The 25,599-nt window shown below is 33.5% G+C and overlaps 1 protein-coding gene across 4 annotated transcripts in view; it reads right to left on the reverse strand.

Moving 5' to 3' along the window:
* Positions 1-2,376: 2,376 nt before the first annotated feature.
* The window catches only part of LOC139687696 (HMG box transcription factor BBX-like), a 65,167-nt gene continuing 41,944 nt past the window's right edge, over positions 2,377-25,599 (reverse strand). For all 4 annotated transcript variants that reach the window (XM_071584947.1, XM_071584945.1, XM_071584946.1 and 1 more), the window contains 5 exons: positions 12,873-13,145; positions 10,830-10,910; positions 10,590-10,738; positions 6,866-7,039; positions 2,377-4,277 (listed from right to left, as the gene is read on the reverse strand). In XM_071584947.1, the coding sequence (XP_071441048.1) occupies positions 4,186-4,277; positions 6,866-7,039; positions 10,590-10,738; positions 10,830-10,910; positions 12,873-13,145 (769 nt within the window). In that variant the 3' untranslated portion in view covers positions 2,377-4,185. The remainder of the gene's footprint in view (positions 4,278-6,865; positions 7,040-10,589; positions 10,739-10,829; positions 10,911-12,872; positions 13,146-25,599) is intronic.

Here is a 25,599-nt window from a genome sequence, read left to right on the forward strand (position 1 = left end):
ATCAAAGAGATGCTGCATAATGAAAAGTGTCTCTCGTCCCGGGAGAGTCATTGGCCACCCCTGGATCGGGCAGTTCCCATATTTCTACGCCATTTGTCTTCGGTAACGCCATCTTAGGCGTCTAAATCACCGTCTGCCAATTTGGAAGGAGAATGGCGGCCCTGAAAATGCCGGCCCTGGATATGTCCCAAATTGGTTTTTGAATGGAGCATCATTAAGGGGTGTAAAATCTGGTACCCCCCTTTAGGATTCCCCCCCAAATTTCGTCCGTTTTGCTGTATCTCTCACCGTTTCCGAGATATCGCGCCTCAAAAGTTTTTCGAGTTTTCGGCACGCCAGGACGACCTGGGCGAAAATTTTCCAAAAATTTTCGAAAAATTCGAAAAACTTTAAAGACGCGATATCTCGGAAACGGTGAGAGATAGAAAAAAACGGACTAAATTGTTGTGGTTGCCCGGTGGGGAACCGTCACTGTCATTCATCTCCCCGATGGTCCAATAAAAAATACGTTTTGCACACATTCAGGGCCGGCATATTATGTTCCTTTAAAACTATGACAATGGTTCCGACGACTCGGATGGCAAACCCAAATAAGAATGACGCAGCATGTTTTATAGGATTGAGGGTAGTGCCGATCCAGGGGCGTGCAAGATGCAGCGACGCGAGGCGCTTTGCACCAAGGCGAAGCTTAACCCGGTTGAAATCCCGACGAGATTTCATAGTGGACATACGCCGGGAAAATGGTACATCCTTCTTCAACTTTAGGATGCTTTCATTTATAAAAGATCACGATTTTTTAATCCTTCACAGCCCTGCTCAGCGACAGGTAATGGATCATTTTCTCAATGACTTCTGAGTGTAACTACTCAGCATCTTGGACTGCAAAGTGTCGCACATCATGGAGATTGAACAGTCACCTGGTTTGAATGGAAGGATGATTGCGTCGTGGTAGATGATACCGCTTTTAAATGAATACTCATTACCTATGGATTTGGCAAATTAATATCTTCCTTCTTCAACCAACTGCAGTGCATGCTGCTACGACCATAAAATGCCTGTTTTTCGTGGTTGCATGTATTTCTGTAGGTTCTCGAAAATATTGCTTCAATTATGCTGATGACATTAAGTACTCGTGCTCTAAAAAATAAGCATATTCCTGCTCTATACCTCGTTTCCCACTTATCCAGCCAAATACAACGTATATTACTTTGGTTGTTTCCAGTTTTCAATTTGGAATATTATTTAATATTGATATTTTGTCTAAATTAATTAATCTAACTAGGTATACATTCCTGTATGCAATCTGAAAATGTCTTTCATACATTTCAAATCAAGATTGCCTTTTTCCAGAGTCACCTAAGTTATTGCCTAAGACTTAGGGGAAATGCACGTGATGCAAAAGTGGCAGTTGTAAATGGTGTATTTTCACAACCATTCATCTTAGATGTCAAGTGTAGTTTCCTGCACAGATCGACAATGCCAAAATTCTTAGTAAATTCCTTTATAATGCCTGCCCATTTGAAATTTATAGAATGAAAATTGCAGGTAGGTCTCCTTTCCAAAAAATAGGAGTGAAACAAATTTAATGTTAACTGAGGTAATACCAGACTGTATCCACAATCCTAGAGGATTTTTATGTTCACCCCTACTGGCATTGGTAGCCAATCAACTTTTTGGATTATCCAACCAGTTTTAGTACGGCTACTTTACATTAATCAACCAGGTTTGAAAAAGCTTATGCACTGTACTGCAAACAGCTTGGTCTAACTCTAATCAATGTGATTTAATAGATATATGCCACCCAATCATATATCCAGAGGGTTTAGCAGGCTACCAAGATTTTCTGTTTGGTCATTTTCATAAGCCGACTGACATTTTTACATCATGAATTTTCAATAATCTTCTGGGTTCTATGACTTTCCACTGTATATCTCATTACATTTAGCAGCAGTAGTATTGAGGGGAGGCGACTGACAGCTGAGTTCATTTTCGCCTGAGGGAAGGGACAGGAAAGGATGAAGGGTGGAGAGAAACCTGGCGTCGGCATTAGCCAACTCTTTATGAAAGGCACCAGGGGGTCCGCAGATTAATATCCCATCAGACGGATAGCATACTCAAAGTGCCCTCCACAAAGCAACTCAAGTAGGAATCGAGATACCTCTGAAAAATATTCAACACTGCCGGGATTTGAACCTGGGCCCTCTGGGTGGGAAGCCAGTACGTTAGCCCCCGCACCATCTCGATCCTCCCTCATTGAATTTGCTTTGGTCTAAGGCGCTTAATTGGCATTAGCATGCCTACAACGAAATCTTGGTCCAGTGAAATAAATAAAATAACTTCTTGCAGAATATTTAGGTTTATTTTCTTCAAACATGATAAAACTATAAACAAAAAACATGCACAAACTAGCATTAGATAGACAATAATAGGATCATTAACAATAGCACCAAACTAAATGTTATTTTTACACATATACACGAGCCAATGAGACTCAATAAAATACATTAATCTTTATACAATAAGTTCATTTTAACATTCTTTCATGCAAATTATCCAGAGTTTGGTTCAAAAATAATTTTGAAGGGCTTTATTTAGAAATTCATCTGCATATGAATGCTATATCATACCAAAAGTCTTTAACTCCAGTCAAACTAAAGCTATGTGAAGATATTAAAATTAATGTTTTCATCCACACTCAGAAAAATTTTGGCTTGATTAAAAAATGCCATTGGTTCTGTGAGAATCCCTGAATTCAAATCTCCTCCCACACAAACAACATTATGGGCTAATGTTTCCAACTCATAGTTACACAGAATGATAAGCTGAAAATATTAAGGTATGATTAAAATATATTTTTATATCACTATCCCGAAATTTTTGTATACATATATTTATATAGTCAATGCTGCTTCCATGTGCAAAATTTCTGCATCTACATGTACAGGAAAGCCAAATCTGGACTCTTGGCTCATAATGTTCAAGGCACCATAAAAAAACAAAACTAAAAGTTTCCATACAAAGTCATACCATATCACAGCTCAGTCATTGACTTCCCATAATTGATGCAAATGTTGCATCATATCAATTCCGATCCAATCACCATGAGCCTTAAAACAATGTTTTTCATTTAGCACCAGTTATATATTTTCCTCAGGGAGAGGTTTATTAGTGGCTTTGACCGTATAAATTCTTCATGTAAATGTATGGAATACCAACATAAGTCAAAAGCCCATTTATGACAAAAAATTTTCCTCCAAGATATTCAATTGATTTTACAAAAGGACATGTAATTACAAACCATTTTAAGGAGTAAAATCTTTTCTGTCTCACCATGTACAAAAACATCACAATGGATACATTTCACTTTAGTTTATGATCAGACACGTGACAAATTTTGGCATATTTTTTATTCACACAGTATTTGTATATATTTCCCAGGCATAAAATTTTACAAAAGGAGGTTTGAGCTACTTCCTGTAGAAAGAAAAGAAAATTCTTGTCTATTTACCAACACTGAGAAGAAGAAATTGGCTCAACCACAAAAATTAAATGGGAAGATTGGAATAATTAAAAAGTTTTATGATTCAACATTTACTTATTAATCAAGATATTTGAGTAATCAAATTGAACAAAATTAAAAGAAAATCTATTTTTTTCTTGAAAATATTCTGTGGAACACAATTATAACTTTCAGCACACAACCCTTAATAAAATGCATTTTTGTACTTGATAATATACGTCAAATAAATTTAAAAATAAAGATTTTGTGCATTAACAGGCAACAAATGCAGGGAGAAGAGTTCTAAAATGCATGCACTATTGAAATAATGGAAAAACGTCAATTTAATACACGTGGTTAAATGTTTCTCACCAAAGGAAGCTAGTAGTATCTTTTTACATCAATTTAACTAGTAAATAAAAAAATAAACGCTCAATAATTACTATGATGATAAAATTTAAATACTTAAATCATATCAAGATAAATTAATCCAGTTGTAATGGTATGATCACCCTTTTAAGTATTAAAACATAAATAAAACAATTTATGAATTTGGAAGAAGCAAATGATAAAGCTTTGGATTCATCACACTGACTTTACATTTGTTTCAATCACAACAAACGGCAATCAGCCTGTTTTAAAAGATGAGAAAATAATTTCAGATGATAGCCAAATAATTCTTGGCATTACTTATTCAGTCTCATCTTGGCAGCAGCAACCTCTGCTAAAGTAGCTAGGCCAATGTTATTCAAAACTTCTTGAGCAACAACAGCTGTATCTGAAATATGAATGGACAGCATTACAATGAATATCTGCAAGATCAACACCAAAATCTGTCATATGGGGTGGAACTTCAATTTTCAATCACTAATTTAAAAATACAGTTGGTCCCCAGGCTACAGACTTATGATTATGGCATTCCATACTTGTAAAATGGGATCCAAAGGCATCTCATATGAATAGAGTTGTGATCATTAATGGTAACTGAGGGGGAGACACCAGTGGAAAAGTTAAAATAAAAGAAACTAATAATAGGTAAGTTATAGGTTGCCATGGCTTTATGTTCAGGCATTTATTCGATAAAATTCTCCATGCTTCATTTTATGAATTATTTGGCCTTTTCTTATTTATTTCCTTAATTCAATCATTCATTCCATTATTCGCTCATCCAAAAAATTCTAAAATACCAGCAGTTGATCATTTCCAGTTCACAAGCCAAACAATTATCAAGAAAAATGAAAAACCAACAGTGCAGTGCCATATACAAAGGTGCCATTTCACATTTCCATAACTTCCCAATTAAATTCTCAATTCTTGATTCTCGACTGATTCTCAACTTTTTCCAGATGAAAATACAGAATTTTGCCCAATTTTTCTTCCGAGTACTTAGTATTTTCTAATATCTCTTAACACCCTGTTCCATGAGTATTGCCACAGCTGGTCCTCCGACAATTTTTATTTTTGCCACAGAATTCACACATGATGGTCTATGACAGAGCGATCATATAACTTCTCCTTTCTCTCCGGATAAATATATTTGAAGATGCCCATTATCCTCTGGGATCCTGATAAGCTTCTTCAGGCTGGTCATTTTTTGCCCCCAGGACCTAACTTCCCAAGTTCATTGACACCAAACTAAAAGGAACATAATTTTTATTCAGAATTCCTTATATTTTCCTAGTATTTCCAAAAAATATGAACCTTTTCTTTATTTTATATCTGAAATTTTGAATAAATAGAATTACGCTCAATTTTTTCAGCAAAAATTCCTTCCTTATACCCAAATTTGTGCCAGTGTGCTTGGAATTTGCTTGGGTATTTTTTATATTGATCATTCTTCATCACTTTATATGGCACCAGTATTGCTCAATTTGGCCCTTCTACAGGGCCAAATATAAAGGACCTGTATATAAAGTTTTTTGAATAAAAAATGGCCATGAAGTTTTGTTTACATAATTTGTCTTATGTTTAATGTGGCTATTTGTTAGGTCAATGTTTAATGCATATGTGGCACAAGTTTCATTGACTTTACTCTAGTATTGCATAAAATGCACCATTGCAAGTTGAAACATTGAGTTCACCTATAGTGATGATGGATAGAGCATGCAGCGCTGCATTGAAATTTTGTTTTCTTTTGAAGAAATCATCTTCCATGACTTTTGCAATGCTACGAAGAGGCTTATGAGGCTTATGGAGAGCCTGTTTGACCATGTGACTTGATCCTGTTCCCCCATGAGGGAAAACACTTTCATGCGAAGTGTTTTTCATCACTAGAAGCAGGCATAGACAAATTGAACATGTTTGAACTTGCAACGACTGTTGCTGATGCAATACTGGAGTCAAAAATCAACTAAACTTTTATCACATTAATATTTTATCACCTCTGTCTGTCCAATAAATACGCGAACTGGTGCAATCTGGCGGCCATGATGTGGACTATAGCCCCGCCCACTAGCGGCGCTAGTTGCCTGAGACCCAATGAGCCATCTGAGCTTGGCAGATTGTCGAGCTGTGCATATGGTACCAGTTATGTTAGTTTCTGTTGTCCTTGCTTTTACCGTTCGTCCAAAATGAAATTGACTAAAGCATGGAGCAATAAATCAAGTTTTTGGTGAAGTGCGGTAAAAGTTAATTACTAAAATGTTGACAGCTTTTTACAGTGATAATGCTCTGAAGAAAATATCCATTTTCAAGTTGATTAAATCAAACCAAAAAAAAACAAGAAAAAACCGATCAAAAATCAAAGTCATGCTCCTTATTTTCTTTGATCTTGAAGGTGTTGTTCATCATGAATTTCTTCCTGAAGGACAAACAGTAAATGCTGAGTTCTACCTTACAGTTCTCAAGCATTTGAGAGATCGTGAGCGACCAAATTTCACTCAAGATATTGGATGGATCCTTCACACCATGACAATGCACCTGCACATTCAGAATTGATTGTTCGCCAATTTCTGGCAAAAAATTCAATCACCATCCTCAATCAACCTCCTTATTTGCTCATTTTCCTATTCTCAAAATGCAAAAATGTGATGCGTGGACATCACTCGGAAGATGCGAACACAATAAAGCAAGAAATGATGAAAAAACTAAAAAGCCTAACTGTCGAGGACTTCCAAGGGTGCTTTAAACAGTGGAAAAGAAGATGAAATAAGAATTGCAATGAATGGATAGTACTTTGAAGAGGACAAAATCAATGTAGACTAATTTTGAAAAATAAATTTTTTATGTCCTCCGTCCATGTATTTATTGGACAGACCTTGAATAGTGTATATGCAAAAAATATTAACACATTTTTAAGTCCAATACAGGAAATAAATCATTAGGAAAGAATATTTGTTTTGCTACCTTGCAAAAATATAAGCTTACCTCTTCCTGCATTGCTACTAGGATCCAATCTAGTGATGCACTGTTTCCGAGCTTTACGTTTCTGACTACCCACAAGAGGAGCCGAAGACATTGATCCCTCTAATCCACAGTTCATTTGCTGGCAGTCTCCCTCAGCTCCATTGTCAACATCTTGCTCCATGGTCATGGCAAGATCTACAGGGGATATAATTGTATCAGAGCAGCTTCGTATGAAAACATCACACAGTGATTCTCTACTAAGTAAAAGAGGAGTCTTTCTACCAAATAAGCTCCTTATTTTAACTTCTTCATATCTATGCTCAACTACTATATGTTTAGTTGCTCAGCACTAATAAAATTCATGAATTACTTTCTGTTTGAAACTGAAGAATTCCTGTTTATTCTTCTGAAATATACTTTGTATAACAACCTTTGAATGAAAAAATAAATCGCACATGGGAGACTGCACTGAAACTCATAAAATCACTTTTCATGAGGTTGAGTGAAAGTGTGTCAAAGCAAACTAATGTTTCACCAAATCATACTGAAGAATTTGGAGGGTAATGTATAAAAATACATACTCATAAATTTCATGGGATGCTACTTTATTTCTACCAATTAGACTTCCTCTAAAAATAGAGTCCTGCGATCTTAAATTTGAAATTGATTGATAACTGCTTTCATTAACCTTCTTCAGAAATTTTTTTTGAAATTTTCTGGGTTTTTAAATTTTACATGATTGAGGACTGTGTGCAATTTTAATTACAAATTACCATAGGAAATGGAAAATTGGAATTATGACTATATGATTAAGAATAATAATTTTTTATGAATATCATTTTAAAATATAATATGCACATCTATTGCCTTAAATAATAAAAATTATTTTTCAAAAGTAAGTGAAAATACTTGTTTACATTACCAATAAGTACAATTTTAGAAAACTTAAAGAGGTTTAATAATTTGTATAATGAACCTATTTTCCATGAAAGATGCCATGGTGGTTGTCTACATAAAATTAGTCAAAGAAATACCAATAAGCTCTAAAAATATGTCATTAGTTCATTTTGTGCTGTACAGCCTCAACAAATGAGGGTGATATGTGTAAGCAGAAAAAGTGTGTCGAGATAAATAATGAACTGTTTAAGTGTTTTTTGAAGAGGGAAACTTATGTGCAGCCAGTGAAAGATAATTAGGGTTGCCATATGCACTCATTATTGGGAGGATATTCTTAGTTTCCAAGTAATAAGTCTGCAAATAATTTTGAAAATTCATATGTAATATTAATATAGATAACTGTCTAAAATGAGTCAATTTGAAGTAAAATCAATACAATTCTTGTAATGTAACTTATACTCATTATTACCAAAATAGTTCTACTATTAGGCTACATTTCTTGAAAGAAAACCAGTCATAACTATAGGTTGGAAATCAAGACTCAATACTTAGTTTTCTGTTAGTTTCCACTTTTTATATAAAATAATACATGTATCACTTTCAACATTATTTTGTCATAATTTTTGGATGGAAAATTCTATTTAAACATGGAAAATAATCTCTTGGTAGTCATGGTGCCTTTTATACATTGCTTAATGGCAATTTCAATTTTCATGTCTTATAATTCTTAACTGTCCTCAAAGTGTCCTCATTTCAGCAACCTAAAACATGGCAACCCTATGCATACTAACATTTGAAATATACCATTTAAAAAAATATAAAACAAAATGATGGCATTAGAATTTCAATGAAAGGATATACTGGAAAAACAATATGGTAAACAAGACTTTGTATTATGGAAATGTAACAAACATTCAAGAGCACATGATAAAGGATGGGTTCACATACTAGTGCTGTACAGTAATCACCAGTAGAAATGATTACACCAAAGAAATGCAATGCACCAGCAGAGGACATGCCGAAAAATGATACCACTAAAAGATATTTTATTTGCATTTGTAACGGATTCATTCTCTGGTGATATTATCATTATATACCTGGGAAAGAGTCACGGGAAACTCCAGGACCTATATTCATGAATTTTGATGATTATAGTAAATGTTATCTCTAAGAGAAATGGTTAATCTCACTGATACTATTATAAAATTAGAGCATTTTGTAAGACAAGTCAAGATCTAAGCAAGAAAACCAAGATACATGTATGTATAGCTGGATATTTAAATTCCTGAAATAGGTTCTACATATTAATAGCGAGCAAGGTAAACTGTTTTCTTATAGGGCTATAGATAAAGGGCTGCAGTCTGAGGCAATTGAGAGAAAACACATCGTGATAAAAGGAGAGTATCAGCTCAAATTTGGGAAAGTAAGAAAGATAATCAGCTCTTCATTGTAATGTGATTTTAATGACCTAACTGTACAAACAAAATTTTAATTGATATAGAAAAATTAGGTGTGAAAGCAAAAGAAATGGCTACGAGAGAAATAAATGGAGGCTAGAGAGGAGGGAGAAATACAGAAAGCAAACAAGAGAAAGTCGGGTACATTAATTTATCATACCCTCTGATCCGAATTTCTACAGAATTTTACTGAAAACTATCACCAGATCAAGTTTTCACGAGTTCATTGTAATACCCATATTTTTATTATTGGTGACATTGCTTCAATCAGGCAGTTTGAAAGCCAAAAAGTTACATGATCTAACTTATTTTTCACATTGAGATAAGATTAGTCATTCCTTTAAATTTCCCGGTTTGTCTAACAAAAAGAGAAAGCCTACAATCAGTTTAAGCCTAATCCTTTTGACTCTGGATTCTATAATTATTTTCACAGAAATACATAAAGTATAAACAAAGAAATGGGAGAGCAAGTAATGGTATATTCTACCTTTTGTAAAAAAACTCGGAAATCTGGATGCAGAGAAATACATTTATTTACTAGGGAAATACGAATGGCCTAATCCATGATAATATTTTAAAACCTACGGAGACATCTTTTCTTTCACAGAGGAAACAGAAATTTAATTTTTTCATGAAAAAGAAAGATAGTAACCCTAGTTATGGGAAGATTGGTCTTACACGGTGTTTGTTCGGCCTTTTTCTCACGGAATTAAGGAAACCAATTAGCTGCCATAAACAAGCAAATTACAGGTTATGAAAAACAAGGACAAAACAATTGGGAGAAGCCTTCTTTGGCAGCATGGTAGGTGAAATATGTAGGAGTGCAAAGTAGGAAAGCTACAACAATTCATTAACACCTTTAAAATTGCAAGCTACATTATGAGATATGTATTTTTGTTCTGATTCCATGATAGTGTACGTATCTATAGTAGCAATGCAGACAAGATTTCATGCAAAAACACATACAGAACATTGCATTAACTTAATATAATACACTCCAACAAAGAGGTACACAAACTGCAATTGAAGACCTGAACTAATTAATGATCACATGCTGAAAAAAGTGAGTTTACCTATTTATTTGTTACCATTCCTCTCCTCTTTCAGACAATATTTTCATTCTTAATTACTACTTTATCCTCATTCCACTTAGGATTCAGTTACTTCCCTTTTGAGTGCAAGAGTTGGACATAAACAATTCTATTCTCAAAACATTACTTCTGGTTATTATCCAGGTCTTGCACTCATGACTTCAATTTTACGTTGCAGCTATCAATACAACCAACAACAAGATTTAAAGGAGGACCCAAAAGGCTCGATAACAAGAACAGAAAATCACTTAGGGCCAATAAATTTGAAACAGCAATATTCGTAAAATTAATATAATTTACCAGTCTGATTGTCATCCTTCCTTGCTTTGGTACTTGAGCTTCTTTTCATACATTGTAAATTCCTTTTTTTCTTGGCCCTTTTCTTCAGCTGAAACTCTTCTAGGCTCAAAGAAGGAAGGGCTTCTATTTTTTCATCAAGGTTAAAGTCCCTGTAAAGTAATCTATATAAATAAACATTGCTAATGCATTGAATTATCATTCTAGCATTTTGGCAAATGGCATTAATACTAAACTACTCACGCAGCTTTAAATCGTTTCTTTGGTGAGGAATCGGAAAGAGATTCTTCTGAGGTTTCTGAGTGTTTCCTACATTTAATATCACTGTCCAGGCACACATGATTTTTGGCCACAGTTATGGAGTTGGATGAAATTGAAAGAACAAGAAAATTTCAATGAGCCATGCGTTGAAATATTATCACAGGATTTATTAATTTCAGGATTAATGTTTGCAGATTTTAAGAGTTCAAGTTGGGGGTTGGATGCAGTAATTTTATCACAAAGAAATTCTAAGAACTTGCATGAACCTGATGAACCCTATAGAACTGAGTTAAACCTTATGGAAAAAATGACATAAGAAAATACGGTCAAAACTGTCAGGGCATTTAAAACTAGGTTATGGAACCCTAATAATCGGTGTAAAATAAAATTTATACGCTCTGAGTTAATCAGTTTTGATTGATAAGGCTTAGAACATCTTGTGTAATCAAACAAATAAAAATATTCTTCTATTTTTCTATTTAATTAAAAGCTGCCAACAGAGCATGAGGCTCTCTTGGCAGGGGGTTTTAGGTCACTTTCATCAGGTTCTTAAGGCATGAACCACTGTAAAAGGCACATTAAATTTTTTCTCTAGGTAAAATCTCAATTGATCTTAAAATCTTGATTTTTAAAAATAAAGATCAAAGGCTCAATGCTTTGAAACAGTTGGAAATTTTGACATGTGTCAGTTGCAAGGATGAACTAGCCACTAAAATTTTGTACCCCTCTCAATCCTAGACCTATCACTCTTCCAAGTCAATGATTGACACTGAAAGATGTAATTCCCTTTTCCTCCCAGCCACATTTAAACCTTCTTTCCCCTCTTCCCCCTGTTACCTTCCCTCTCGGACCAACCCCCTCCTATCCCACTCAGAAGGTATATATACCAAGTTGGTTAATACACCTGATGATAATGTTCAACCTCAAAATCTAGGTCGTGTTTTTAAAATAAAGTGTGTGGAATTACGAATTTGATAATTTCATTTCAATAATCCATAATAAAGGCAATCAATCTAAATGTGTTAGTCAGAAGGAAAATAATTCAGCAAAGGAAAAATAAAATCAAAATGCTAACTTCACTAAGTCCAAATACTACTCCCTCTTCCTCTTTTTAAACACTGATATTCTACCAATCAATTTTCATTCCTTCCCCCAAAGGCCTATTTAACCTTAAAAGAACTCCTTAAGAGAAGGATAACTAAATTTCAATCACAACTTAACACCACCCTCATATAGTATTCTGTCAAGGGATACCACAGCTATGCAATTAAAATTAAATCACAAATTAATATTTAAAAATTAAACCACAGTTAATATTCATTAAAAAGTGTGTGATCAGGGCAAATGAAAAATATCCCCCCCTGTCAGGATATCAAAATTTCAAAATGGGTTTTTGCCTTAGCCACCATAGTATTGGCTCAATAAATTGGCGTTTAACATTTCTAAGTTAGTAGAATACCTTATCCTAACCTTTCCCCTCACCAATTCTACTACAAATTGAATATATCCATGAATAACAAATAAAATTTTAAGATTTCGCATGAAAATAGTGACTAGCCATTGAAACAAATGCTGTACTTTAAGTAAATGATTGCATGAAAAGTATTAGGTCTGTCATTTATTGACTAAACACATTACCTGTATGAAATATAGCTTTAACTTTCAACAACTCCAACTGTTCAAACTGAACTTTTGATGTACCACTCTCCTCTGGAACATTCTCCACAAGCGGCATAATATTCATGATGGGGAGATTCAGGGGAGGGGTGGATTTTTATAGAACAGCACACTTTTAGAATTTTATGAGGAAATAAATACCTATTTAATGATTTACTCCTCATGAGAAAACCTCATGAGACCACCTATATAAAAATTTTATAACTATATGACAGTGGGCACAGCAGAATTGGTAGAGTAGGTAAAAGCACATGCATACACAGTAAATATAATTTCATAAGTAATGCAGATATTTTTGTTAATTTTAATCTCTTTTCTTCCCTCATAAAAAAATTCAGTCATATTCACCTGTCTCTGGCAGTGTCATTAGAGCCATATATTGTATTCTGTGGAACCTCATCTTCCATTTCAATATATTCTTCCTTGATTCTTTTCTCAGAACTTGGCATCTGTGATGGTAAGGGTAGTTCTATAACCACCATGGCAGGCAAAGTAGAATGGTGATCATCAGGCTCTCTGGAACCTCTACTTCCTTCTGAAAAAGCAGAATCTGTCTTTTCGCTGGCCGAGGAAGATGACTCAGAATCTCTTCTTTCTTTTATGGGCAGAGGATACTCAAAACTGAAAATAAAATTAAAGGAAATGAAAAATGTTTGTTGAAGAATCATGATATATATTGCATTGAACCATTATACATTACGGCATTGTGTGAGGACAGAGTGTCTTCCAAAGACTGAGTTGAGGGAATGATAGAAGAGAAGAGAGGATGGAGGATAAAGAGTTATATGATGTTGGAAAATCATGATGTTCACATGAACCAAAGATGAACATGACAAATTTAAACAAAGTTGCAAATAAATGTGTATAGTTTCATTAAATTAAGAGGTTTACGATGGGCCAAACTGAAATAAGGCACTTCCAGTTCCAATACATTGTAAATGACTTAAGACCAAAAATTTGGAAACATTTTCAAGCAATTCAAAAATATTTATTCCTAACTAATAGGAAAAAACAATTCTACACAAATTAATTCATGACCAGAAATGCAAAACCACATTCTTGTTATGTTGTTCTATTTAAATCAATCCACAGACAAATTCAATGATGATGACTAAGTTTAATCAAAGTAGTTAAATAGTTGACCAATTCAAAATAATTAAGTTGACTAAAATATTGAAATTAATTTAGAAAGGTATAAGACGATTAAAGAGAACTTTATGAAAGCTAACTGATACCTATGAGCATATCTTATTAAGATGGAGACAGCCTGAATATATTATTAAATAAGCTGGACAGACTATTGCCACTTTCTTTCGATTGATACTAAAATAATTATGAAAGCTATGGGGGAAAAATGCAGATGATATTATCTGCAAGGTACGTGACAAAATCATTATATCCCCACAAGATTGTCGAAACTAAATAAAATCATATTTCAATAAAAATATTTTTAAATTGATTTCGGCATCATTTATCTTAGAAAAATCATATTAAAATACCCTAAAAGTCACATAAATTGTAAGATAATCAAAAGATAAACTTAGAAATAAAAATCAAACAAATTCAACCTACTTTACCCTTAAACGTAAAAAGAAAATTACATTTCATGTAAACTATGATGATTTACTGGCATAAACCATTAAATCAGCACCATAATCTTTGATGAATTGTTGGAGCATTGTGTGATGGTGCAGCATAAATTATTAAATACTGAAGAGTGGCAATTATCACATGCAATTAATAGTCCATTGGCTTGTACATGGTTAGCAGCAGACTGAATTTTAGCTATTTATATCTTATCTATAAGTGCAAACAATCTTAAAGTGAAACAAAATTCTGAAAATATCCAAGGCAAATTAATACCATCAATACTCGATGTTAGTAGTATTATCTATGACCCTCTACATTGATATTATGACAAATATTTACCAGCAATAAGAAATGCCACTCTCTTTTTACCCAGGCATTTATACTTATTAATTACAGCAACTTCAATTAATTTTATTGGTAACATACAACAATAACAATTATTGATGGTATTCTACTAGTTAAGGTAAGTTTTGGATTTTTACAGCATAAACAATTGTACAAGACTTTCATCCCTCTCCTAACCAATAACAAGCCTGCAATCATGTACTAAGTAAGGGAAGCCCCTCTCCAATTCTACATACTTCCTTCCTCCCTTCATTCCACCCAACATGCCTACCCTATTTTGTCCCCTTCCTTGCATGCTCCAAGTTCACCCCTCTATCACAAACTAGAACATCATATTCCCAATCAAAATGCTCTGGATCCATCTTTCCTGCCTTCTTTGGAGATCTTCCAACAATCTCTTCTCCTCCTCTCTAACTATGTCTAGCACTTCCCTGCTTGTTTTCCTTTCTGTCCACTTCACCTTCTCCACACCTACAGTTCAAAAGCCTGATTATCTTCTGACTTCAATGACTATGTTTCCACGATCCTTTTCTTAACATCCTTACTCAATGTCCCTGTCATCAAATCTCTCCTCCTTGTGAAAGCTTCTTTGGCTAGTGAAGTTCTTCTCCTTACATCCCTACTACTTTGACCATTTTGGTCCAAAACACTCCCAAGCTACGTAAACTGTTCTACCTGCTCTAGTTTATGAATTCCTACTTTAAAATTTAACTTAGCCTAACTCAAATTCCAAAGAAACTGCGGGAGATGCCGCAACAGTAACTTTTAACGGAGTCATCCGCTAATGTGCATTTCAATGCAACAGTTTCAGAGTGTAAAAATCATTCGCCTTGACTGGGATTCGCCTTTAGCCTAACTCTTTTTTGAAAACTGCATAACCTTTGCTTCGTTAACAATTATTCTTATTCCAAATCTATCACACTGACTTTCCAATGTGCTCAGCAATTTTTTCAAGCCCTTGGTTGACTGGAAAACTAAGGCTTGAAACAAGGAAAATATTTTATTTAATTATTTAAAAATTATTTGGATTTTTCATTTTCACATTGCTTGCTTTAATAGGTGAGTTGCTCCTGCATGTACTTGAGTTTGCTAGTCCTGATGAAGATGCAAGACAATGTGGTCTTGACATTGAATAAACTAGATAAGTATACAAATAGACTGATTATATTAAATAATATTTCCTTAAGCCAGTAAGTACACCCTTTAAGGCTAAAGGAAATATTATTTAAAATAGTCTCACTAAAAAGAGGCTGTAAGAAGCTCAATTTATCCTTTCCAAGCATACAAATGATTATAATATTAAAATACAGAAAGCTGAAAGGTTTGGGTTTTGAAATACCTTATGATTGTATCAAAAGTGGAACTTCTTGAAGTATCATCCATGTACCATATGTTTGGGATCCTCTTTGATATTTCCTAATATCTCAAGCAATTCACAAAAGCTATTCACAATCCAGTGTTTGTAGAATACCAAAAGTACTTTACTTGAAGGTAATATTTACCTTCCAGATTTTATCTTTTAACACAGGCTATCACCAACATTAATAAATAACCATAGTTTAATCTAAAAGAAATCATAGGTAAAAACCATGACCTAACAATAAGCTGGACCCATAATGGTGGAATACTAATGGTAACATCAATTTCACATAACTATATGCATCATGTTGAATAAACAGATAATACATTAGTAAATTTATTTTAACTCATTATGAATTTGTTTTCCAAAGCAATATATAGGTAAAGGAACCATTATATATAATTATTAAGCAACTAATCACCTCTCATATAATATTACTTAATAGAGAGAATGACATAAAAATTTCTAAGCTGAGATGAACTAATTAATTTGGGTCCTGTAGTTAATAACTGAGAGTTAACAAGGGCAAAAACCTCCACGGGCATAGCTTTTTTCTTGCCATGAGACAGCTTTTCTTTGGTTAAGTTTAATTTACCACGCATTTTGGCTGCCAAAGCACTTTATAAACTCATTTACTGTTACTTAAAATAAGCAGTGGATTAAACTTACATGGAGAAATAGATGAGTGGATTGTGATTCAACCATGATTGCATGAAGAAGATAAATCATGGCAGATGAGAAGCAGTGAAATTGAGCAATTTTAAAAGTAAATGGAACTTGAGTAATTTAGCTTTAAATTACATGAAGAAATTTGATATTTTTATTAAAATAGAGAAACCTTAAGATCATTCATAATAAATCTCAGGCAGAATAAAAAAAATGAATATAGTAAATCTTAATAAACACTTATCATAAGGCTAGAAAAATGATATTCACATTCACCAAAACTCCATAGTACTCCAAAATAGGGAGGTTCAGGTATAAAATCAAGCATATACCACTTCAAGTATGAGAAGAACCATTGTTCCAACATAAATGTCTTAACTTCTATGAAAACACCAAGAATTAAAAAAATATAAGCATAAGGCCAATAATACACAGTAAAAATTATTATAATCTGATTTCACCTTCACTACATTTATCAACAATGAAAATCAAGTCACATTGAGTTGCAACATCACTACATAAAAATGGACTCGCAGATTAACATTAATATCCCAAGGAAAGGATTCACTTATCTTGAATCAAACTACCTTGACATTATTACTATTAATTGATTGATAGTATGGTCAAATCAATTGGATTTTGGAGATGTTCCAATTATTGGCATACTGTGCACTGCCACTTCAATCAATTCCATTAGAGCACTACACAATAAGATTTCATTCAAAAGCTAAAATTGAATTAATTCTCTTTACTTTGACTGAAAATAGTTTTGCACAATGCAGTTCTTCAGTTGGCACTGTCAAATAGATATTCAAAGCCCTCTTTATTCATATTGTTGGAGGAAGATGCAAGATTATATCTTAAAAAAATATATCAAGAATAAAACTATATCAATGCAACTTTTATTTGAAAAAGTATACGATCACATGGTTCAATCAGCACAAACATTAATAAATCATAGCCCAAGTGCTTCAGTGAAAAAAAATTTCCAGTCGAAGATAGTGAAAAAGTATTCAAATAATTTCAGGAAAGAATATTTAAGTCTTGGGTGGAATTCATTAAGAGTAAATAAGGTAACAATGAATACGGCCATACCACTGGTGCAAACCAAAACAGTGGCACATTACTTTTAAAGAGTTGAAATAATACAACAGAGCAGAGCATTCAAAAGCTATTCTAAGGAGAAATTTTTAAAGAAAAAACATAAAATTGAACTTACCTGTCATGAAAGATAATTCTGTGATACATACCAGGACAGTAAAATCATTGAATGTTTTCAAATGAATGAATTTTAAACTTGGGAATGTGAGATACAATGTTTCTAGACAATTCCTATACACATTATCTGGCGTCAATTACTCCCTTATATATGCACTATGAAAGAGCCACTTGTGTCTTAAATGAGTGAAATTTTAGGGAAGTGAAATGCCATTTTTCACACTAGATGAATATTTTCAGAAAATGGCTCAACTAATAAATTTTATTACAAAGCTTCTTGATCATATGATTTCCCAGAAAAGAGCAAACTTAACTTCAACCAACATGTCCAATAAACAATACTTTCAATACCATCAACGAAAATCAAAATCATCAACCCGATGGTCAGTTTGATTGGCAAGGGAAGAGCTCACCTAGTACTAAGACCCAGAGCGTGTGAAATTCACACACCAGGATAGGGGGGGGATTTCCTTTCCTTGAGCTGCCTATGCTTTCCCAGGTAGAAAAAGTTCCCAAAATATCACACAGCTTGGGTGAATCTTAAATTTAAAATCAATGAGACACAGCCAAAAGATTATAATTATGATCATAAGGATTTCTCATAATTTAACTTGATCCATGTCTTAGTCTTATTTTTGAGCTAAGATTGAATAGCCACTTAAAACAGCAGCCCTTTTTATCCTATAGGTATAAAAAAGTTAATATTCTATTTTTACATCACACTGTCAATGAAAAAAGGTAGAAAATAAGTGAATTTCTATATGTAAAATAAAACCACAAACATAGTAATCAACTCGGAGGTTATTTTAGCAGGTGATGTTAGAGTTAATATAATACTAAGCATTACAGCATGTAAAATTTATACATCAGGGTAAGGGGGGCAGCTCCTTTCTCTATGCTGGTTATGGTTTCCCAGGAAGATTTGGTACCCAAAAAATCGTGGGTGAAGCTGAGGTTGTCCAAGTGGCTAAACTAAGGTATTATGGAACATATGAGATGAAATTTCTAGCTAAATAAATTTTATGCATCTGAAATATTAATCAGCCTGATTACACATTTATTTACACTATATATTAAAAAGTTTTGTGCAAAATTTATAAAGCATTTACATTTTTAAAGTGTATCCTTTAATGAAAAATCTCACCTTACTCATAACAGCATAACCAATAAAGTTCCATTAACCCATTGAGGGATCCCAACGTTAGTTCAGCATTCACAATTCAGATGCTTCACTGGTGCTTACAACAAATTTAAAATTTTTTACTATCATGTTTCAGGTTAATATTTATGCATATGAGTTCAATTCACTATATTTCAAGGTTTTGAGTTTTGAATGTGACTATAAGCACTACACGTTTAGTAGCCATTTGAACTATCGTCATGCTGTTAATCACATACATTAATGCATTGTACACCTTCTGCTTGCAGGTAATTGATTTCTGTGGCTAAGAAAAAATAATTATAAGTCAGAGTTCACTCAATAAAGACAGTCAAAAAGAACACTAACTTGATTTGTATGGAATCTGTTAATTGAACAGATTTACACCTGATCTCAGATACATCATTAGGAGGAACATGGGCAAATGCTATAACATAAGAAGGAATAAAATTCATTTTTTATCAAGTTGCACATCCACATGTCATAACAATTTTCTCTTTTATGCATAAAAAAACTGGCTGAAAATTTCCAACATCACGAGTCAAAAAGAGCTTTAGAAGAATTACTATATGGCACTATGGAACGAGTGGGAAGGATAAAAAAAAATGTCCATATTAAAGGAGTTTGTAATTTTCCATAGAAGTCGGAGGAAAATTACTAACTCCTTTACTATGGACATCACACAATGCCACTATGTGAAGCTTAAAAGTGTAAATAATATTCAATAAAATGCATTATTTGCAAATTGCAATGCACAAATGGTATAGTTATTCAAAAACTCAATAATTAATGACAGCATTACTATACATTTTCTAAGCAAAACATTTCTCGTAAAGCATGAATTAACTGTCGGCTTATAAACTAAAGAGAAAACCTCAAAAACATAAAAATTTTAAAAACCACTAGTTACTTAAAAATTATCTTCTAACCTAGCATTTTTGCAATCATAGCAGTTTATCAGCAAACTAAGTTCTTCATGCTCATTAAGATATTTTCACAGTTATCATAACAGATCAAATGGGTCACAAATTATTTCAAAGCAGGATACATATGGACCATAAAATTAACAAAGATCTCACCTAAAGAAACCAAACCAGCTGGCATCAATGAATTCTCTTTGGGGAAAGTATACATTGACTGCACACACACATGAAATATTAACCTTCTATTTTTAATAAGACTATATAAAGTTTTCTAACACACCCATGTATGGACTATAAATATATAATATTTATAATTAACCTAGTAACACAGGTTTCATTACAAGATTACAAGTATTTGGTTTATATTGTGTTGATTGCTGTGATTCTACACAGCAAGAATTAAAGTGACGATTCATTTCTTACTTCACCTGTCTGAATTAAGACAGAATGACTGAACTGATTGAAAAAATATTTGTATTTTATTCAACTATGGATAGTTAGAAATTTTAATTATTGCATTAAAAAATAATATTGACAAAGGACACAAAATGCTTAAAAATGCATACCAAATCAAATGCAAAACAATCATATTACAGCCTGAGATTTAAAGGATCTCATATGAATAAAATTACAGTAAACCTTGATCATTCAGCTCATGTGGAGCAACTTGTGGTCCAGTTAAGGCAAGATGATGGTTGGGCAAACTCCAAAATTAGTAATGGCTCACGAACATAAACATACAGGCTACCTTTTTAAGAACATAGGTTATTGCATAAAATTAAATGTTCCTAATTTACAGGCGACAAATATGAATCTTAATTTTGTAATTCTTTCTTATATTCTATTTTTCTCAATTGATTTGCCTTCAACCTTAGTTTTTTTGTGAGACATGAAAATCTGATTCTAGGCTGCTATACATACTAAACAAAAAATTGTATTTCAACTGTTAGACAACTATCATTCAAAAAAATTAACAGGTGGATTTAGAATTAACATTTTAAGGGGATAGTCTAATCTTGAATGATAGAATTTGTAAAAAATGAAACTGCCATAGTATGATTTACTGGCACAGGTGAAGGACAGATATCATTGCCTACCTGGGAAAGGCAAAATGGGGGAATACACAAATTGACTATGAATAAAATATGATCACTCACACATAAATTCATAAATTGAAACTTCAACATTTTGATTCGCATGAATGAGTTTACAAACTCTTAAAAAGCATCTAAGGAAAATAAAATGCAATGGAAAAATTGGTATGATGGTACATGCATTCCACAATTTTAAATTTTCAAAGTTAATTATACTGAACCTAATTGAAGCCAATTTAGCAATTAATATAGTATGACAAGGAAAGGAAAAAATTGTTTAATTTGTGGTATCTCCAGTTAATGTGAAATCTAGGGTGATACCCAAGATAGATTCAAAGATTTCTTAACGATTTTACTGTCCAATGGCTATTAGGATAATATGGAATTGATGGAGCGGTTAGAGAATAGGGTGCTGGTTTTATATTTCTCTGGAGGATATATGTTTACAAGATGGTAATGTATTGGGTGCATATGCGATTCCTATAAAATGGTCTTTCTCTTAAACCTTTTTCCCTCAGACTTATAGGAAGTATTAAACAGAATTAAATAAACATGCTAACTAACATGATACATTTTCCCATTTTAGTGTTCCTGAAAGTGACAAATCCCAAATATAAGGAATTATTACTATTGACCTCCTTAAATGGCCAAAAAGAGACTTCCCATGGATTACAAATTTGACGCAATTGAAAGGCTAGTACATTCTGATGAGCTATACTGGAGAAAGCAACATGACTCTCACTATGCCATGCTCCTCCCATGGTCTGCCACCCCAGAAAGATTGAAGGGCGCCAGACATGGGGCAACCCACAGAGTCTTTCCCTCACTGAGGCAACTACAAAAGGCATCCAAACTTGGGGGTTGGACATTTAAGGGTGTCATATTAAAAACATTATTGAAAAGAAATGAGGAACAATTCTATTTTATAATTAATTAATAAAATCTCCATTATACTATGAATGTTAAAAACAGATAAATAAATCCTGGTAACAATGGACCCAGGTGGCTGGGGCAGATGTCATCCCTTGCAGTAGGGAAGGCAAGCAAGGGGATCTCACCACATGAGAAACTAGCACAACTCAAAATCAGCAGATAAAATGACACAAGGGGACCACAACTGTCAGAATTAGGAGGAGATGGAAGAAAGAAGTATATACATTAAGGGTGTGAAGCAAGGTGGGAATTTGACATATTTTAATCAAGTGATATGTTACAAGAAAATAATAATCTGAGGACAGGAGAAAGTTTCAAGTAATCACAGTATTGGATGGACAACTATGGATGGATCTAGTCCAACTGAAGTTTATGAGTGTAGTAGAGATTCAGTTTACTTGTAACCTAGATGTGAATTCTATCTTAGTCACTGGGAGAAATAGAGTTGGAAAAAATAATTTGAAACACTTAAAGAAAACACCATAAGGATAGGGGGGGGGGGGGATTGGAATGCAGTCATAGACAAAATGGAGCATATTTTATGACAAAGGAAAGACTATAGTGAAAAAACAGTAGTTTTGCTGGAAAATAACACTTGGTTAAAATAATAAGATCATTATGAACACAAAATGCCAAGGACATAAGGTTTTCACTAACTAGTATTGTGTATTTACCTGTACACAATAATGGGCATGGGAGCATATTTAGCCCATACCCATGAAATATAACAAATTCTCATGAAATGCAAAAAAAAGTGAAAACCTATTGGGACATATTACAGCCGTTCAGAGTTACTCCAATAACTAGAAACAATAGAAGCAACAGTTTTTAAGGGCTAATTTTTAGGAGAGTCTGAACAAAAATTCACAGGAAAAAAATGAGTTAAGCAATATTAGCCATGATTACAGAATCATCACTACCACTTCACAAACAGCAACAGTAGTATTAAGAATCATTAACAATAGGTTGGAGTACATGGAAAAAAATTAGTTATTGAAGATGAGTTTGTGTTTAGAAAGGGGAATGGAGTGCATGTGGCATTGTAGCTATGAGAAAATTTATTAAATGAGGCAGAGGATATGGTCAGAATGGTTTAATTTGCCTTGCGGTTCAAGAATTGTGCTTAGACAACAAGATTAATGAAAGTTCAGCATAGAATTGGAGTATATAAGATGGAATGGCGTTTTATTCAAGATCAATAAATAAAGTAGATTTTATTTATTATGAAGACTTAAATATGAGATGAAGATAAGCCATTTGAAAAATCAAAGCAACAAGATTCCCAAGAAAAATAAAGGCTTAGGTACACATCAAAGCTGGGGACATAAGTAAAAGCAGGTAGAATTTGAAGGGGTGCTGTTCTGCTTGGAGAGTATTGTAGAGTAAATCTGACCTTAAAGCAAATACACAAGGAAATGTTGGATTTTAGCAAAAGGATTTATAAAGAACTTGATTATTATTTTAGTATTATATGATTTGTCATCATGATGAATCCAGTCTTTCAGAATAGGATCAATGAGGAGTCTTTTGAGATGAGTATGTAATCGAGGATCAAGAGAGTGCCATTAAAAGAGATGTAAAAACACTAATTCAGACACAGTCCTTGGACATAATAATAAGATGTTATGAGATTTTGAAAGTTGAAGTAGAACAGAGAACTATTGATGATCATGGAAATGGGAGTAAAGAATAGGAATTTTTAATAATGCCACTTATGGTTAACATTAAAACTCCACAGAATTTGTCTTGTAAATTGATCATGTTATGTCTCTTTTACTTCTATACTTCTAGGTAGCAAGTATTACAATATTCTGCCAAATTTCCCACAACAGTTTTTGTGGGGTTCAAATTACAAATGTGCTCATTTAAAACACCTAACATAATCCGGCAATTAGGACAGGGATGAGCAAAGAGGGAGAGTTGGGAGAAAATTTTGGCAATAGCTAACCTAATTTGATGGAATATTATGATTTTTTGCAGTCTCCTCAAAACAATTTAGAGTGGATGGCTAAAACCAGAACAATCTAAATGCAGATCCAAAACCTGGGATGCCCGAGCGTTCTACTATTTGAACGATTTTTCAGATGCTATCTCTAAAGATGCATGTGAAACTACTACATTTCAATTCAGTTAGCTCATTACCATACAGACAATGAAATATGAAATACTATAGCATATGAAGCTGCACCCAAAAGTTCCTCAAATATAATGGCTGTGCAAAAACAGTATTGCATGAACTACATAGTACTGCATGCTTCTTCTGTTAGTTGGTAAGCCAAGTGGGACTATGGTGTGTGCTTTGATTTTGTTTCAGTGAGCTCATATGATATTTTCGATTCATTGCAAACCATTGAAATGGGTTTAATAGTAATTTTTTTAAAACTAGCTTTAAATATATTTTGTTGATAACCTTGCAACATGAAAACCTGAGAAATTCTGAAAAAATAATTAAGTCATTCAAAAAAAATGTTGGCACTAATTGACAGTAGAGAATATTAGGATTACCTGCCCCTCCATTAGACCATTAGAAAACAATGCAAAGTCCTAACAGTCATAATTAAGGAACCCTGGGAGGTTAGCAGTGTTTATCTAAAGAACCTACACTTATGGGATACATTTTAGAACATATATTATGTTAGATTTAATTTACATGTGGGAGATAGCTCTAAGATTTTCTATAAGATTTCAAACTAAAACAGAAGTTACATTAGCTAGAACTCAAATGGAAATCAAGTATCAGGTCATAAATACTCATTAATCGCAAATAAATTTATATTGACAGGTACGATAAAAAAATAAAATAACTATGACTGCAGAACAAAAGTGCAGCCACAGAAAGCTCAACAGAACAAGAACAATATGAAGTAATGTATTATTATTCTACCATTTAAGGTGGGTTTTAAATGGACACTGATAACAAAATTAATTTCTTTACATATTCTAACTAAATACAATTTGACATCCAATACCACAATAAACCCTCCTTCAATTCTGCTACTTCCTTCTTCCCTTCATTCCATCCAATGTGCCTATCCCATCCCCACCTTTTCTTTATTGGCCCATATTTTTCTCTCCAACATTTCACCGCCATCAGAAAAATGCTCTGCACCCATCTTTCCCTCCTCCTTTCGATTTTTCCAACAATCTTGTCTCTTCTCCCACCATGCACTTTCTCATTGGTTTTCCTTTCCGTCCATTTCACCTTTCTCATCATTTCCCAGCCACATTTCAGAAGTCTCAAACCCATCAAAAGTCTATTATCTTGCTTCAATAACCATGTTTCAATGCTGTACAAACCAGGCTTCATATCAAGGTTTCACATCATTACTCAACATCCCTGTCATAAATTCCCTTATCCCTGTGAAAGCTCCTTTGTCCAACGTAATTCTTCTTCTCATTTCCCTACTTAACGTCAAGGGGTTAGGTGAAAGGAAGGACAATCTCAATCTTGCAAATGACCATTTTGGTTTAAAATACTTTGGAGATACAGGAGTACACATACCTGTTAATTAACTGTTCCACCTGCTTTAGTTTTTGCCCTCTGATTTTAATTGTAACCTTCACTTTCCTCTTTCTAGTAAACCTCATAAACTTTGGTTTTTTTCACATTGATTCTCATCCCATTTCTATTACAATTAATCTTCAATGCACTCAGCAATACTTACAAATCATTGCCTGACTGGCTAACTAAAGCATGATCATTCACAAAACAACTGATTTAATGTAATCCTCACATATTTTTATTCCCATCTCCAGATTATCCAAAGCTTTCTTAACAATTTATTCC

The sequence above is a fragment of the Hetaerina americana genome, unplaced genomic scaffold (genome assembly GCF_022747635.1).
Source record: "Hetaerina americana unplaced genomic scaffold, ioHetAmer1.1.p SCAF_2, whole genome shotgun sequence".
Classification (NCBI taxonomy): domain Eukaryota; kingdom Metazoa; phylum Arthropoda; class Insecta; order Odonata; family Calopterygidae; genus Hetaerina; species Hetaerina americana.